Genomic DNA, 15,307 nt, shown 5'->3' with positions numbered 1-15,307 from the left:
GATGTATCAAATGAAGACAACACGTGGCAGGTGTATCAAATGAGACGCCTGGTACCTTTGGGGAATTTTTATAAAGATGCACTGGGTCGAAGCAACTGCCTGGGGACGTTTCGTGGCCGAGGGTATCAATACTCCTGTTGTCATCATTGTTGTGTCAATATGCTCATTTTCTAAAATTTAAATGTTTATAAAATAATGAATTTCTCGAAACATTAAAGTATGAATTTTTACCCCAGGCATATATTCACCATATTTTGCGCAATTTGGCGAGATTTCGGTTTCTAATGATTTTTAACATTATATTGGCTTTTGCCTTCTTCGATACGTGAAGAATAATTACTTCAGGCGTTTCCGCAAATATTACGAAAGATTTGGAACCGATGGAAAGGACGGACATTTTTCCTTATGCAAGGAAATCAACATGTCTGCTGAGGACATACTACCTTAACAAATGTGTTTGTGTATCACATCGATTTACATGGAAAATGTTCCGAAAAGACATAATCACTTTACATCTCCTTTATAACAATTTAAATAAAAGATTGTCCGCCGAGGATATGATTATAGCGTAAGACACTCTTTTTTTTCCTCGAAAATATCAGGTCAGTCCCTGTTTCAGATATAAAACATAAAATGTGTTACAATATATTTCCCCCCAAAACCTATACGTTATAAAAAGACGTCATGCAAACTTACAGGTAATTTTTCATTAATCAGTAATTTAAGTATTACTGTATTTAGATAATTCATAAACAATCATTTTGAAAATTGTATGTGTTGATTTATCAACTACGATGTAACAAGAACTGGTGTGTTGGCCTGTTTTTACTTTCTGTTATAAATAACTATTCGATGATTGCATCACTAATTCATTCAACATCAGGTTGGTCATTTCAATTTATTTCACCTTGGCATGTAGACGCAAAAAGTATATATTATTTATCTTTAATATATTTTTATAAGTCTGCATGAATTAGATTTTTGTATATTTTATTTATACGCATTTAATTAGTAATTCAGTATGCCTTGTATATTCAAATAATTTAAAGAAACATTAAATTTAATATCTTAGATGTTGAAATTACATGTTAGTTAAATTAGCTGTCAGGAATATCGAGCACTGTTCAAAGATATGACCCTTGCGATTAAAATTTATTAGCACCCATATTAACGTCCCGATATTGATTAAAATCTAGAAAGAAGTGTTACCGAATTAGACTATTTACCAGATGTGTAATAACATAAGTAACACGACGGGTGCCACATGTGGAGCAGGATCTGCTTATCCTTCCGGAGCACCTGAGATCACCCCAAGTTTTTGGTAGGGTTCGTGTTGCTTAGTCTTTAGTTTTCTATATTGTGTCTTCTGTACTATTAGTTGTCCGTTTGTCTTTTTTTATTTTTGGCCATAGTGTTGTCAGTTTGTTTTCAATCTATAAGTTTGACTGTCCCTCTTGTGTCTTTCGTCCCTCTTTTTATAAGTGTCAGTGTAAATATTAACCAACTAAATTTTGCGAACGATAAGTGTTCGTGACTTTCGCCAGAAGAAAAAATACGCGAATATAAATCGCCGCAAATTTTGGTAGAAGGGCTAAACGCGAAATAAAGTATCCGCAAAAATAAGTTGGTTTACAGTGTACATTATTTATTACTTTTAACATTTAGCATATTCTAATAAATAATTGCGTCATTGATGATTTTTACAGTGAACGTTTCATTATAAGCATATCTTTATTTCTATAAGTTATAGTTAAACTATATAAAAATTATTGAATTTTATATGATTTTATGTTTTATCAGGTGATATTTGTTTGTGGTAGTATAATGCACAAATATTGCTGATAAGTAGTTTAACTGTACATGTAAGATAACATTAATTTAATGAAGTTAATGTTTTTGTGATAATATTGATTACCCAACTTGACAATCACGAGCGCCAAATATAGACGATATACTTAAAGATAGTATCTTATCAATTAAATTTTACCACTTATCATTATATCTTTTAAATGAAACATTTCCTACTTGCGTATTGTTGACTAACTTTACACATGCTAAGATGTATTAGCTGCTATTTAAACTGAAAATTGAAATGAGATTAATTCTTTCTGTTTTATTTTAACTCGATATTGAATTAGTATTTCGCTACTAATGTGGCTCGGGCCTATTCGAAGTTTCTGTCAGAAGTGTCGTATATTTTGTTATTTTAATCTTTATATTATATTTTAAAAATAGACCATTTAAGCACAAAATACCACTTTTTAAAAGGTATGTACAAGGCACAATTTTTCAATGAAATGATAGGAACAATAGAGGTGTTGACATATATTTATCGGAATATAACACTGTGACACTTGGTACAAATCTGTAATATAAAAAAGCTTAAATACAGCTTTAAAGAATAATCAAATAAAAAATATAGGTCACCGATAAGGAAAATAAATATGTGTTGTCTTAAAACCAACATTTTTGGTGGGAAAATGGTGAAATAAAAAAAAAAATATAGGTCACCGATAAGGAAAATAAATATATGGTGTCCTAAAACCAACATTGTTGTTGGGACAATTGTGAAATATGGTCATTTTGAGCCTTCCACAGATATACATAATAACGAAAATAATTTTTAGTGACAAAAATACAATAATTTAACATTTTAAATCAATCAAAATATTAAAAAAGTTAATATTGAATTTACGACACAATCTTTTCGTGTGCATGGATATTCATGCCTGAAATTATGCGCAGTCGAATAGTCCCATAACAGTCATTTTAGTCCAAGTGGTAAAATTGAGTGCAAAAACATAGAAAATGTATTATTGACTAGCAAGTCATTAATTAATCATCAGTTCAACCCGTATTTGTGGAACCCTAACTAACGTACAGCTGAAGATGTGTTTAGCGACACCATGCTTTGTAATTGTTACTTTTTTACTTTTTTTTAGTTTCAGTATATATGTTTTAAGTCAAATTTTAGAATTTGTGTATATGTGTTTGACAGATTATGCCCCTTTAGAGTGAATCACTATAAAGATTATAAAAAAGGACATCTACATTCTTTGCACTTTTTGAATCGAATATATTTATGCAAGTCTTTGGTTTGTTGTTATTGTTACATGGGCTTGGCCGTGAATTTGGTTAATTTTATCAAACTCAAAACAACCTCTCAGGCGAGTTTTAAAACAGTCCTTAAAGTAAGACTATAAAGATGTCTTCCGGTACGATTTTTACTTATTTTTTAACATTTCAACATATTTTGCTCCTTTACTTTAGAGACAACGTAACCACAAACAGCTCAAAATGGGTGCTGTGCTTCAGACATGTAGAAAAAAAGTAAGCATTGCTAATCTTAGTTATTATGAATTCCTCTTTAAAATATGTCATTGTTACGTGCAAATGTATGGGTAGTTAATTAAAGCAAACAATTTACCGGTATTAAGGGAAAGATCAATATACCAATCGAATAAATGCTTTGAATAGCCTGTTTCGATCATTTACATTAAAGTGCATTTTCAATATTATCACTCTCTAACACTTACAGCAATTATATTGAAAACAAAATATCCTACAGTTTTGACTTTGTTTGCCTATTGTAGGTCTTGTCTTGCTGATCATCCGCTAACTGTTTTCCTTTATCTTTTTTGATAATTTTTCACTAATACAGAACAGGAAAATAAATCGTCATTTTAGTGTAGTTACTCACACAAGCAGTTTATCGACAATTTATGAACTCCTGACTCATTCGTAGATCTGTAGTTTCTGATCCCTTTTACTGCCTACAGCTATTCTTAGTATATGTCAAAATGTGGTAAACTCATCATTGAAGGGAAATTACCCCATAAAGGAGATACCTGGAGATTTTTCAATTTGATAAATTTGTCAATCCCAATCTGATGTTCATTTTTGCTGTCGGCAATTTTCTTTGTTTTCCAAGTACTAGGTATTTTTTTACCAAAAATCAAAATAATGGTTAACATCACCATTAAGTAGGAAAACTCTGATCAGGAATCGAACCACGATTTTCGTCATTTGCCGGACTTGTATTGCTGCCAACGCCTCCAGTAATACCATGACATGCGGGACCATGTTTATATGCGGATGGTTCACAAGAGCAACCAAGAGGTTTGGATTTAACATCCTTCAGGGTACGTGAGGATATCACTTAAAATAAGGTTCATCTAACTATATATAATACTGTCATGAGATGTGTCATATGAGGTTTTTTGCAATATCCGTTAGCAATGTGGGTTTATTAGAGGTATATTTGCCTTGAAAATTGCGTCATTAACATTCAAACATAAAGTGCAATACTAGAGGCAATACTGTTCTTTATCAGGCAAATAAGGTAATGTGATTGACATACAATTACGACATTGTCTTTAGAGACGATACGGGTATCCAGCAACATTTATGCTGCGTGTTGATATATTATGCATGGTCTGTGAATCATTTATTTACAATTCACATACGCAGTACACATCTTTGTGTCTTTCTGGTTGAATGTGAGTTGGAATCACATATGGTCTAGGTAACTAATTGAGCTTTCAAAACATGTAATATGTATATATATATCACGCTGTGATTTGATATTAGCAAGGTAAAATATATTTAATTTCAAACCTATATAGTTTTATTGTTTTTTCAGAAACCAGTGCAGCACCAGGTTGAACTACAAACTAAAAACAAACAACAAAAAAATGTAAGTACATCTATAGCCAATACCATGTGGATATTAATTGTCGAAGCTTTTTATTGTCCGAAAGGAACTGAATTATTTAATTTATAGTTTTTACTTAGGAGTAATAACTACTTATTCCGAGACTATCTGTACAGAATGAAAAGCAAATATTAATTCATTTATTTTCAGTTAGGCTTATGCGATAATCATTTAACGATAAACATCAGAGTCTTGATCTGTTTAATGTGACTAGATATCTCCTTGTACCGTAACTCCGTGGAAATAATTGAAGATCAACAAACACCACAAAAACGTATAGTTCATTATATGCACATTTTCATATTTTTTTCTTTCAATTATGTGTATATCTCCACTTTTAAGCTAACGTGTATTCTAAAAGCGTTAAACAGACCAGGCCCTACATTCAACAGACACATAAATGAAGTGGGATACTATGAAGGATCGATACTGTTTCAAATTATATTTTGAGTGTTGTAAATCACGATCGTAAATCTTCATGATAATGTAATAAACGTATGTCACCGCTTCTTTTTTAGATTCAATTCTGAACTTTTGAAAATTAAAATATATTTTAGACATTCTACTTTAAACTCATATATTTTTGTATCTATAAATAAAAAAGCTAAGTGGTTTCGTTTAATGATTTAAATAATATAGTAAGTAAAACTACTTTTTTTGGCACAAAATGTTTGGATAGTTGTTCGGTTGTATACATTTGTATGTATATATTAGAAACGTAACTTAGTTTAGAAAGTTTTGTCCACTCAGTTTGCCCTTTTCACAATAAAGCATGTTTAAATTAACCATCACCTGTCATGCAAATTTACACTACGTCAAACATGTCAAATGTCAAAGGGATAGAAACAAAATGGTCAAAACGACTAGATGTATCATTATGTTTGGAGGGATAAAATAGATGGATTGCTTTCTTTTAATTTTAGATAAAAGCTCGACAACACTATGATCCTGCATTGGCACCAGACTTGCAAAGTGTAAGTTGCTGTTTTGTTTTACACAATTCTTGTTGTGGTCACCGCAATATTGACTATGCCTTATCTCTGTACATGTACTCGGGTAAATAGCGAATAAATTATGCATTTTTTTTTCTTTTTTTTTTTCATTTTACCATATGTTTCTTTTGTTCAACGACTGTCAGCCGGTAACAAAAACAAGCTCTTTATGCTCTCTATATTACAAGTTGATTTTACAACTTGCATCACTTATCAAAATCGCACCACTCAAAACAAAACAAAATATAACAAACTCGGAGAAATGTGTTTAATCATTCGATTGTTTTCTTCTTCCATTTGTAAAATTCTCAACTCCGGAGCACCTGTGTAACACAAATGAAAAACTCGCACCAATAAAGAAATTAGAGAATAAGAGAGTTCTAGATTTTCTTTTTATTCTCTATGTTTTTTTCCTCCGTTTTTGGAGCACCCGTAGCACACAGAGACAAACCTTGACAAGCACCTTAAAAAAAAGAAATACTACAAACTAGCACCACTGAATAATGTTTTAATCATCCGTGTTCTATGTTGTCTTCTTCTCTGAATTATTTCCTCCGTTATAGGAGTACACGAGCGCACCGATACAGAAGCTACTAATCTGACAATCAAACTCCAGTTAAAGAAGAACTGACAAACTAATAAAACTATAAACATAATGCATCAGCGCATAAAAACAGTTTGAGAAACACGAACTCAAACTGCGTATCACCATTAACATTTTAGGTAGTCTTCAAGCCGAGTTCGTGCGGGTTTTTTTTCTAGTAAAGATAATGTTTAAATCATCAATCTATAAGATTTATTAAGTATTTGATATTTTCTTTGCGTATATTACAAGGATAACATTCAATCTTTCTATATTTTCGTTGTTCATTAACATCACTGATTCAGTTTCTTATGCTGTGTGGAATTTATTTTTCAAATCTCTAGACGCGTAATTTAAAAACAATCATAACGTTTGAAAAAAGTAAAATAACAAAAATACCGAATTCCGAGGAAAGTATGAAGTTGATGTAGTATTAATTTGAACTAATTTTCCCAATCTCACTTATAAATCATGTTAAAATGACTATTGCAATGTAAAAAATTCAAAATATAATGTCACGATAAATCATTTTGTCTGCTTTCAGATTGTTCAAAATATGGAAAACAACGAAGAAGAATCATCTTTTAATTCTCCGACAGAAACGGTCATTAACTCAGTTTATCATGTAAATAGAAAGGTGTGTATCTATATTGGTGGGTGCTTAATACTTCCTTTAAAAATTATAAAAATGTGGTTTATTTTGTAAAGTACATGTACTATAAAAATGTTATATTATTTATTAATGCATTTTGTCTGTGCGTTATGGTTTTCTTTTTTGGAAGTGTATTCCTGTAAATAGTGTTGTCATGTCCAGGTTACAGTCTTGTAATTGACTGCTCCATAGGCTTACATGCAAAACAGCTGATCTTTGAAAAAAAAATGCTACATAGAAAAAAAATCATGTTCATATCATGTATGTACTAATGTGAAATTGTGATTTAATCGAAAAAAAGCGGGTCATGCCACGAAGAATAAAAAGTTACGTAATCCTTAAGTCAAAACATTTTCTTCTACTTTTTGTTTGCCTTTTTTACTAGGCCGCACCACTTCCAGTAAACATGATATTCTTTCACTTTCCTGGATTGATATCCCCCAAAAGATGCAGATTTTTTTAAAGTCTATATATGTATGTTTCAATTCAGCATAAACCTATAATCAAACAGAAAAAAATAAGTTCAGAAAAAAATGCACTACTTTGTTTCCCTCAATGTTTTGACATGAGTTGTAATACAAGACTGGTACCTATTTAGCGGTATATTCAAAATACCCATATATGCTAGATGTTTGGCTGGCCATAAAAATAGGTTCAACCTTACATTGTTTTCTTACATGTGCTGTATCTAGTCAGAAATATGTCATTTGTTATATACAGTCAGTTGTAATGTATGTTGGCGTTTGTTGTTGTTGTAGTTCAGTGTTTCTTGTGTTCCGTTATTTCCATATATATAGTTTATGTGTTACCTTCAGTTTTAGTTTGCTACCCGGATTTTGATTTAGCTTATTCGAATTATTACTATTGGACAGCGGTATACTACTGTCTTAATTTATTCTAATATATATAGAAAGATGTGGTATGAGTGCCTATGAGACAAATCTTTATCCAAGTCACAATTATAAAAGTAAACCATTATAGGGCAAGGTTTAGTATGAACACAAATGATACAGAGTAACCTACGATATAAAATAACTTTTACATGTATCAATTATAAAGAACTACATAATTACAGTACATGTATCATGGTTCTACAATATATATGTTTAAATTTGGAAATAATTTTGATTAATTGATAGGCTGTATTACATAATTACACAATTATAACCTTTTGATTCAACTAAAGCTAAAAGATCTAAAATTTTACAGGCTGGTCATGATAGAATATTTATAGCTGCGATAGACATCGGTACAACATATTCTGGTTATGCATATGCATCACGTCGTGATCTGGAAAAGGATCCTTCTAATATATATTGTCCCCAGTGGCGAGGTGACGAAGGAATGTATTATAAGACTGCTACAGCTGTCTTGTTTGACGAAGACGGAAATTTTCACAAATTTGGTTTTGAGGCAGAAGAATATTATAATGATGATCAAAGTGACAAGTTCAAATGTTTTTTCTTCAAAAACTTCAAGATGCTTCTTTATGAAAACAGGGTAAGTAGTTGTGCATTTTGTAATCAGCTAAAAAAAAGTACTTCTTATATGATTTAATACCTGTGTTTAATAAACATACTCCATTTCTCAATTTTGCTCTTTTACGGAGTCTTAAAGCTCAAAAAAGATGAAAGATTCCTTTACAATGCTTTTTTATTGTTAGAAAAGGATTTTAAGTATTGCATATAATAAGCAAACATGTAACTTTTATATAATGTAATACATGTGTTGAATAAATTATCTTAGCCGTATTTGGCACAACTTTTTTGAATTTTGGGTTCTCAATGCTCTTCAACTTTTTACTTGTTTGGCGTTATAACTATTTTGATCTGAGCGTCACTGATGATTCTTATGTAGACGAAACGCGCGTCTGGCGTATTAAATTATAATCCTGGTACTTTTGATTACTGTTGTAGAAAATAATGATTATTGCTTATTGACGAAATCTGAAAGAGAGATGAAAGATACAAATATATTTATCCAAACGCACTATTCAAAGACAAACATTCAATACCAATGGGAATAACGAAGAAAAACTAAAAATGAAATAGCAATCTACATAACATAACATAGGCATTTAAAGACTAGTACCCTTAATGATGCCAAAATTGAAGAATCGAAGTCGGACACAACAAATTCTTCTTATATGTTATTATATATTTTATTTAGAGTGTAACATCTTGTTTTTCTAAAAAGGCAAATCATGAACTATCGGGTCTTTGTTTCAAGTTCTATCTTAAATAATCTCTTTGATAATTTGAATTTAATTGCATCGTTTTTATTTATAGAATGACTTAAGTGAAGATGTTGTTATCAAAGACATTACAGGAAAACAAATGAAGGCGATACAAGTGTTTTCTGCTGCAATATGTTATTTAAAGGATCACCTTTTGAAAACCTTACAAAAAAGTTTCCATACAGACAGCAACATTTCAAATACAGATATCCACTGGGTTTTGACTGTTCCTGCAATATGGGAAATGAGAGCTAAGCAGTTTATGAGAGACGCCGCTGAAATGGTAATATAATATAATCATGTTAAAATTAGATAACGCCTATTTGTAAATGCAATTTTCTTTTAGGAAAATAATAAGAATATAATAAAGGCGTATTTAAAAACAACGAACTACACAGAAAAACTATATATTCAATACTACAAAATCCAACTAAAAATTGAGGCTATTCAAGTGATCCTTAAAAGTATTTAGTCTTGCTCCTTGCAATCAATGACGTACAAGGCGTAACAATTCAGAAAATTAGTTGTTTTCTCTCCTAAGTATACACCATTAATATAAATAGGACGATGTGGTAGTTTGTATATACTATTTGAATTAAAACACCACATTTGGACATAAGAATGGTAATTGGGTTCTTTTGGGTCAATAGGATAATGTCTTACTGACATGAATTATCATTGATATGGTCATATTTATAAATTAACTGATTACAAAACTTTTTAATTTTTGAAATACTAAAGGTTTTCTACCTCAGGAATAGATTACCTTAGCTGTATTTGGCAAAAAAAATTCTGATTTTGGTCCTCAATGCTTTTCAAATTCGAAATTTATTTGGCCTTTTTAAACTTATTGGATTCGAGCGTCACTGATGAGTGTTTTGTAGACGAAACGTGCGTACTGCGTAAATACAAAATTTAACCCTGGTATCTATGATGAGTTTATTTACACAACTTTTACACAACCATTGACTTGATATTAGACAGCAATCTTGATTTAACTTTATAAAATAGAATTATATATAGAAGTTGTGTTTAAAACATAGCAACGGTTATTCTTCGGTAAAACACAAACTTATATGTAATGGGAGTTAATTGCTGTTCTTTATTGACTCATGTTTTCTTTTCGTCTTTGTTTTCTTATTCAATTATCTCATTAACAATACTTTGTGTGTGAATTGCACTTGATACCTTATAAACATTTTTTTTATGTTTTACTACCTTTCCAACTGGGATTAATTACCTAAAATAAAGTGTTTTTTTACCATATTTGTTTAAATAAAGCCAAATGACTTTCAAGTGTTTTGGCATATCAAATTAAGATTTAAGTTATTTAACAAAATCTAAAGGTTTATAAGATTAATGTGCGGCCTCGTTCAATTCATTGGACTACTAACGTTCGTTTGCTTTTTGATTGGAAATCTTTAAACAATTTTATTCATTCAATATAATTATCAATTCTTGTCTGAGATGATAAATGACTATCAAATAATCAATTATTTCAATGTACACTGCAGTCATAATCACAGGCTACCTTTTTTCCTTTCCAATCCCAATGCAGTGTTGAAGATCATGATTTCGCGCAAGGTTAAAAATTAATTATCATAGGAATGCAGGATCATAAGTATTCATTGCATATGAAGTTTTATTTTGAAAACACAGGAAGAAATAATGAGTATAAACTGACTAAATATAAGACCAACACGTTGATTAAGTCTTGTTATAACACAAATTAACAGTACGCAGGCATTTGCCGTACTACCAAAACACCATCAACGAAATATACAAAAGTCTTCCACAATGTTAGATGTTTATACCTTACAATTTTGGTCGAGATAGTCAGGCTTTTCATTGTTAGTCTATAGCTATGATACTTATTAGATATATAAATACAAAACAAATTGTTTGTAGAATAAAGATGAAGCCGATTTATTACCATACTGGAAATGTATTATAGTTTTTATTTTTATTTTTTAAGGAACATAACTCGGGAAAAGTGGAAATGACGCCACCCTAATTCCAATTTGAACTTTAAACTGTATTTCGTAGTAAATATCATTGTGTATACGTTTCATTATACTACGTATACACAGTGAAGATAGTTTGAGGAATAAGTTAATTTATTATTTTGTTCATTTCTAAAGAGAAATATCTCACGAACGGTGACATTGACGCAATCCAAGTTCGTACATGGTCTGTATTTTGTTGTTTTAACATGTTTTACCGTATGGAAGAGACATGGCAAAGGTAGAGCACAGAAACGAAAACTTCAGCAATTTTCCATTCATAAGGGGACATAACTCAAGAAGGTGTAAGTGATGCCACAAAATATTCGACCTTGATATGTGTTGTTTGATAATAAGAATGTGTTAATAGGACGATTAAACCGGCTTGGAAATATACGGCAAATTTAGCCTTCTTTTTTCTATTCATAATAGATAGGACATAACTGTAGACGGTGACAAAAGCCAACTAAATTCGAACATGGTCTATGTTTGGTGGTTATAATGTTGAGTATAAGTTTCATAACCTTTAGTTCAGACAAACCAAAATTGGAGAACGGAGAACAGAATTCCAAGAAGTACGGACGTATTAGTGGACAAGGTTATATCATAATGCTCTTTATTAATAGAGGTTTGGAAATAATCAAATAAAAACAAAAGATATGCAATCATTTTGGCGATTATCTGTCCTCTTTAGATTTGGAGTGCCATGAACCTCACAAGAAATTACAATTCCGGTCATTACCCAAGTTAAAAAAAACACATCAGAAACAATAACTGTAAAAACTCTACTTTTCACAGGCTGGAATTTTAGGAGACCAACTAAGTTTAGCATTGGAACCAGAAGCTGCATCGCTATATTGTCGAAAAGTACCAATGAGAATTAAAGATAGTGTCACTAAAACTGTAGATTTGCTCGGGCCCGGTATTTCCTATGTGTTGTTAGATCAAGGAGGTAATTTCAGAAACATTAAGTTATAAGAATATTGTCGTCATTTCATTTTAAACTAACTCATCCATTTTTAACAGGCATAATGAATACGTTTTCTATAATCTTTTATTTAATACGTCAATGCATAAAGCGACTGATGTGAAAAGCATTTCAAATGGTATAAATGTATAGATTTATTACTTTTCGTGAAATCGTTATCAAGTTCACACAATGGCAAAATAGCATTTATCAAATGATTTGTGTTTATTTTGTACTGTTTTCTACATGCATTTTTTGTTGTTTCCCAACCAAATGTCAGTGGGAAAACATTGTCAATAGTGCAATTTACCTGAATGAGATACTCCAAAAGGAAGAGCGAATGTGTAGTGACAAACGATTTTATAAGATTTCTAAAATTGTCTGAGAATGATGGCTACGATTTTATATGGCAATATGCAAAAAATACTGGCAGCCTTCGAACCACGAAACATGTAGCTAAACTTTGGTCTATTCCCCCGACTAGAGGAAACTGCAACTTGTGTGGACACTTTGTTCAAGATACACTTTACCATCAAATTAGAATGTACACAGAACTTCAAACACAAAGACACTTGCTATATAAAAGATTATCAGAAATGACTAGTTACGATTTCCTATACACACTGCTTTCGAAATCAGACGAGTACATGTATTGCTTTCTGCTTGGCAATCATGAAGCTCTCTTGAACGTTTTTGCAAAAGAGCATTGTTTGGACGTCCTTTTCCTTTCTAAAATGCTGTCGACTGTAAATACTTTTCAATCCAAAATATTAGGTGACATTAATTCTATTATATAATTTCAAAACTTTGTAATTGAACATAATTATTAATGCATTTTGTCAATCTCCTATAGGAGGAAATAAAGTATGACGATAAAGATTATCTTAATCGAAATAACTACAACTGTTAAACGAAAAATATTTTTAGAACCTTTACACTTGTATAGAGAAAGTATTTCGATCAATATAAGAAAACAAAATTGTTTACTAATTTGACGACGAAGACACGAAAAAATTAACATTAAAATACTTTTGTGCCACAGTTGAAGCGTGATATACATTTTTCCGTTCTTAGCACTTGATATTGCCGTAAATTTTGATTGTTTTTTTCCGTTTGAGGTCTTTCGTTTCTCTCGTGGCGTTGTTATTTTCTTTTCGATTTCTTCGAGTCTGAATGTTGCTTTTGTATATTCCGTCTCTTTTATTTAGGTTCAAATAAAAACAAAAAGGTTTACCAAATACGAATTTTCATTCATTTCACAGGTGGCACTTTGGATGTTACCGGACATCGGATAGAAAAAGACAACTGTCTGACTGAAATTATTTCTCCCAATGGTGGGAACTGGGGTGGAAACAACGTGAATTATGAATTTGAAAAGTATCTAAACAAGATGTTCACCAAGACGGTAGTAGAAAAAATAAAAGCGGAGGACCCAGTGGCTTACTTTGACATTATTAAACAATTTGAAAGAAAGAAAAAAAGTGTCAACCCCAAATCTGAAGGAGATGTTGTTCTCTCAATTAGTCCTGTCTTTTCAGAGATGTATGATAAAATTTACAATGCCAGTTTACCATCTGAAATACAAATAAAGCGTGGAAAAATGCGAATTTCAGCTCAGCAATTTAAATCTTTTTTTGATCCTTCAATCAAGTCGATTACACAACATGTTTTAGAAATATTTAAAAATCCAAAGTTACAAAATGTGAATGTTATTTTGGCAGTCGGCGGATTTTCGGAATCAGAAATTATAATTGACAGTATAAGCAAAAGTTTGCCGAATATGGAAACAATAGTTCCAAAAGATCCTGTCTTAGCTGTTCTTAAGGGCGCAGTTGTCTTCGGTTTCGAACCGTGTGGTGTTAAATCTAGGATTTCAAGATATACTTACGGAATTAAAGTTGAAAAGGAAATTCGAACAAAAGGAGATGAAAACTATAGAAAAATACGGCGTAATGTACAAAAACGGCGATTTGCCATTGATGTGTTCGAAAGATTAGTTGAAATTGGTGAAGAGATCAACGTTGGCACATGGCAATCTACAATGGAATACGAACCTATCAACAAGAATGACAAGGAAGTGCAAATAGAGTTTTATGCTACAGAGGAAAAAGATCCGGTTCACGTAACAGACCCTGGATGCATGAAACTGGGAACATTAAAAGTAAATCTTAGAGAACGTAAGACATCAGATGGGGCCCTCAAGTTACAAATAAATGCTGGCGGCACAGAAATATTAGCGGTCATCACTGATGAAAACAATGGACAAATATTTAAAGCCAAATTTTGTTTGCCTTAATTGATATTTAAAAATATTTTGCTCTTGATGTTTTACTTGACTTGAAAAGACTTCACTGTACATTTTACTCTTAGAATGGAATCTGTGCACTACATAAATTTATTTTTCAAGGGTAGAAATCAAGTATTATACAAAAGGAATGTAGTATGTTAATCCGTTGCAGTAGCAATAAAATAACAATTATAATTTGAAAAAGAGACTATATAGAAAAACTTGTTTTCTTCATTTCTATCAAAATTCAAATAAATAGTTCTGCTTTGGAAGTAGCTTTTTATAATTTGTATTATAACATATTAGTATAAAACAACCAGAAAAAGTACATGTGTTTTTATCGTATATTATTGTTAATATACTGCTTATTTAGTACTGAATTTATTATATTATTATATAACTTTATTAGCCTTTATAGCACCCAGTTCACATGCGTTAAGTAGATTATGTATGATGTAAATTCTATTATTACATTAGTGTAAAAGGTTCAGTAACGAGTGATATGAAATGCGTTGCAATATAAACTATTGTTGCATCGTTCACAAACAAACCGCTTGAAATGTGATTTTATTATACTTATAAGGCTTATTATCGTCGATTACATAGCAGGTTATCACTTCTTAAATGTCTCAGCAAAACCAACCCACTTTATTTGATTTCAAACAGAGATTGCATGAGTTAACCAATATCTTACTATCCACGTTACCTTCCCCTACCGCCTATTTAGTATCAGTATTCTTATTTCAGACGGTGCGTGTCATATTTATTTGATTAGCACGTGAGCAATACAAATATATTATAACTTGGCATTTTTCATATCAGTTCCCTTTTCGGCCTTTGGTCATGATATCAGTCCGAGAGCAGACAGGCTCG

The 15,307-nt window shown here is 31.3% G+C and overlaps 1 protein-coding gene across 1 annotated transcript; it reads left to right on the top strand.

The window, feature by feature from the left end:
* Positions 1-767: 767 nt before the first annotated feature.
* On the top strand, positions 768-14,706 carry LOC139485150 (heat shock 70 kDa protein 12A-like). Its single transcript, XM_071269371.1, has 9 exons — positions 768-883; positions 3,271-3,330; positions 4,643-4,696; positions 5,638-5,688; positions 6,834-6,926; positions 8,151-8,441; positions 9,230-9,460; positions 11,979-12,132; positions 13,410-14,706. Exons 2-9 carry the CDS (start codon positions 3,298-3,300, stop codon positions 14,441-14,443), a joined length of 1,941 nt encoding a protein of 646 aa, XP_071125472.1. The 5' UTR covers positions 768-883; positions 3,271-3,297; the 3' UTR covers positions 14,444-14,706.
* Positions 14,707-15,307: the final 601 nt, after the last annotated feature.

This window comes from Mytilus edulis, chromosome 8, assembly GCF_963676685.1.
Source record: "Mytilus edulis chromosome 8, xbMytEdul2.2, whole genome shotgun sequence".
NCBI classification, from domain to species: Eukaryota; Metazoa; Mollusca; class Bivalvia; order Mytilida; family Mytilidae; genus Mytilus; species Mytilus edulis.
The sequence above is the reverse complement of the archived record's forward strand: the minus strand, read 5'-3'. Positions and strand labels throughout refer to the sequence as shown.